The sequence below is a fragment of the Drosophila subobscura genome, chromosome E, assembly GCF_008121235.1.
Source record: "Drosophila subobscura isolate 14011-0131.10 chromosome E, UCBerk_Dsub_1.0, whole genome shotgun sequence".
Lineage (NCBI taxonomy): Eukaryota > Metazoa > Arthropoda > Insecta > Diptera > Drosophilidae > Drosophila > Drosophila subobscura.
Window position 1 is genome coordinate 16,088,764 of NC_048531.1, and position 3,634 is coordinate 16,092,397.

Here is a 3,634-nt window from a genome sequence, read left to right on the forward strand (position 1 = left end):
CTACGTATTCAATATTGAGCTTTTCATTTGCTTGTCGTGCGGGGAACAACTATTTTTAGTGGTATTCTCTCTCTCTCTCTCTCTCTGTCTCTCTCTCGTGTTTGTTGGCAAAGTAATTTAGCGGAACAATGTTGTTGTCAAAGGTATTTCGGTTTCATCCCCCAATAAACAACATCCACCGAGCCAACATAATCACACACATCACGTACACGCAATGTATGCCACACAAATGTCGTTGGTATCTAGTCTCCTTCGTCATTGTTTGCCGCCAGGCAATAAAATCACACGTAACAAAACGATAATAAAATTGTACGGCTGCGAGTGTGTCTGCGTAACATAAGACAACGAAACCCCAAGCCAAACTGTAATTTTCAGGCAACGGCACGGCGCCATTTTCTAGTCACAAGCAGCGGCAATAGCAACCGACGAGGAAGGTGCGAAGGCAGCGGCAGCGGCAGCATTCCGAACCCCCCGCAGCATTGCCAGAAGTTGAATCAAAAGTAAAGCCCCGAGCAGCGAGCGTCGTCGGCCATATGTTGTTTGTGTCTGCCGGTGTCTGAGGTGACGCATCGCTGGACCGAGTGATGGCAATCTCCCTCTCTCTCGATGCCTGCATTGTTCTGCTCTAACTGGAGGCTTGAGATTTGTACACGCCTGTGGCCAGTAATCATAATTGATATGCCGAAATGCTGGCACATGTTCAAAATGTTTACGCTAATTCAGAGCTTAACTCTGAATAGTTACTGTGTTCATGCAAGCACAAGTTTAATGTCCGAATGTGAAGGTTGAATCTTGTATTGAAATAAACAGAGAATTAAGGAACTGAACGGCAACAGGGAAGTACATGAGACATCAAACAGATGCCACGGTCGCCGTTGTTTTTGCACGTTCTACAACAGAGGAGAAAGTTAGAGCACCAATCAAACACCAAACCCACAATTGATGCGCCTACCAAGCATACTCAGGCGATTCGTCAAGTCTTTGTAGGTCTTTCGCAGCTTGCCGACAGTCACACGCCTGCCCTCGACCTCCTCCAGGCACTTGTCGTACTCATACATGAGGGCTGGCTGGAACAGCAGACCTCCCTTGGCCTGGAGTTTGGCGTGAGTGGTCTTGATCTTTAGGCGCTTAGCTTGAATATCGCTCAAATGATGCCGCAACTCATTCAGGCGCTCGCCCTTCTCATACAGCACGTTCTTGGCCAGACCCAAGGATTCTGCGATCATGGTGCGCTTCTCGCGTATGCAAGTCTTTTCGATCAGAAATTTCTTATAATTTCCCTGCATGGCCAGCACATCCTTGGTGCGATCTGCGGGGGGAGGGCGTTATGGTACATGAGCATAAAGGATATGCCTTGACCTTCTCTTACCCTCAAGTCGTTTATCCAAATGTATGATATTGTCGGTGGCATTTTGCACTTGAGATGTCGTCAGATCGTCTGTAATTCTCTCCACTAAACGCATTTTCTACACAAAAGCAAACAATAATGGAGTAATGGAAGGAGAAGTATTATATCCCCGTAGTTACCTCCGCCATGACAGCCAGGGAGCGTAGATTCAAATTGAGTTCGTAGCGCTTCTCGCTGATTTCGTTTCGCAGATTCTCCATGCGACGCAGCTCCGCGTCCAGCAGTCGCCGCAATCTGTCCGAATCCTGGCGCAGCAGATTCTGTCGCATGCAGCTCTCCAGATTCTCCGTCACAAACTTTGACAACGTGTAGCAGGCATGCAGCTCCAACTGAGCGCGTGAAATGACATAACAACCATTCTTCTTGATGATAGTGGAGCGCTCCATGAGGCTATCGACGAGATTGAGGGCCGCTATATATCGGCGACCTTCGATGACCTCCACTTGTGACGGCAGCGCGGCGTACTTGTCCGGCTTTCTGTTGCGCTTGTAGTGCTCTCCCATCTTGTTGTTGAGGATGCTGTTGGTGTAACGCTCCAGGACGAACTGGTTCACCAGACGCTCAATCTCCTCCAGCATTTTGCCCTTGTCGAAGAGCTTTGCTCTGGCTCCAACTTCGGAGATTTGCACCACTCGATTGATCAGACTATCGAGGAACTCGATTGTTATCTTTTTCACGAGGATATGGGCGGCCACCTTGGGATCCACCACCTCTTTGCCATCATCCTCGCTCTCCGATTCGATGTAGATCTGCGCCATAATATCGGCGTCATCCTGTATTATCAGCTCCTTGGGCGCGGGCTCTGGTTCCTCAATTAGGCTGCCCAGGAACGAGCTTTGTGACAGTGCCTCTGGTTCTTCCTCCTCTTCAACGATCAACTGGTGCACAGACATCTCCGACGAACCACTGAGACTCCGCGCAGATGAAGATGAGCCCGAGTAGCGGTCAACGGACTGCACAAATCTCCCGGGATCCACAGTAACCCGCTCAGGCTCTGCAGTCGGACGCATCTCCAACTCGATCCTACTCGAGGTGCTGTTCTCGGATATGTCGCTCAATGAGGGCAAACTCTCGAATTCCCGGAGAAATGCGGCCATGAAGTTGTGTTCGGGCGGACCCCGTGGATCCTCCAAGTCGGACAGTGATTCAATGCTGATTTGTTCCTCTAGAAAATCCACTCGTTCTGCCCATTCATCTGAACTGTGGACATCAGGTACCGCTGAATCTTCAGATGAGCGCTGAGAGTCCTCCATTTGCTCAGCATCATCCTTCTCGCCTGGTTCCTTCTCCTCACCCTCCGCGCCGTCCTCCTCGGGCCACTCGGTGCCCTCTTCGGTGGCATCATCCACGGGCACTCCTTTTATTCTCTTTAACATCAATTTGGCCTTAGCTTTTTTCTGTCTCTTGTGCTCGTCGGCCACCCGCTGAAGCTCCGTGTCGCGGACACTTCCAGACTGCTGAGGATCGGTCCCTTCGCCTTCAGTTGGCTTTATCTCAGTCTCCTCACCTTCAACTGGTGGATGCATATCCTCACTTTCGGATAGATGTGGCTGTACATCTGTATATTCTATTGGCTGCTCCGAATCCACCTTCTTTAGAGGCTCTGCCGTGTTTGGTGGTTCCTTCACAGCAGTTTCTTCCTTGTGGGGCATAGGCATGGGTTCCTCTTGCGGCATGGCAGCAGCTTCCTCGGCTGCAGTCTCCGCCATTATTGTGTTTGTTGGGTTCTAGCAAAATATATTCACCCTCGTTTAGGTACTAAATATTTTCGATATGTTGTTTGTTTGCTCAATCATTTGTATCTGATGAATGTGAGAGAGAGATGACTTATGTGTCTCCCTTTCTTGACTTAAAACTCCTTTCCCCCAGTGATGACTGCGATTAAAATACATTTATTTGTTCATATACATTTCTCTATTTAAACAAAAGTCCATCCATTACGTGTAATCCTGTCTGTCTTTCATATTGAAATAAAAGGCTTAAATAAATGAATCGCTGACTAACGGACGAGTGGAGCGATTATTTAAACAAGCTTTTCCATGCCACAATTGCTGGGAAAATGCAGTCAGAATTCGTTATTTTTTGCCAACCATCCATAAGCAAGAGAGAGAGAGAGAGAGAGAGACAAACTCGTGTGGGCTAAATAAACAACTGAGAAAAAACAACAAACTGAAACTGCATGCAAAACAATCTTCAGGGCAGTAACCTTTTGACATGAAGAGTGCC

At 48.3% G+C, this 3,634-nt stretch overlaps 1 protein-coding gene across 1 annotated transcript; it reads right to left on the reverse strand.

Annotated features, from left to right (window-relative positions):
* Nucleotides 1-818: 818 nt before the first annotated feature.
* Nucleotides 819-3,175, reverse strand: LOC117891608. The gene is made up of 4 exons (XM_034797141.1): nucleotides 1,528-3,175; nucleotides 1,370-1,466; nucleotides 953-1,309; nucleotides 819-890 (listed from the first exon to the last, which is right to left on the reverse strand). The coding sequence occupies exons 1-4, from the start codon at nucleotides 3,115-3,117 to the stop codon at nucleotides 853-855; spliced, it is 2,082 nt and encodes a 693-aa protein (XP_034653032.1). The 5' UTR covers nucleotides 3,118-3,175; the 3' UTR covers nucleotides 819-852.
* Nucleotides 3,176-3,634: the final 459 nt, after the last annotated feature.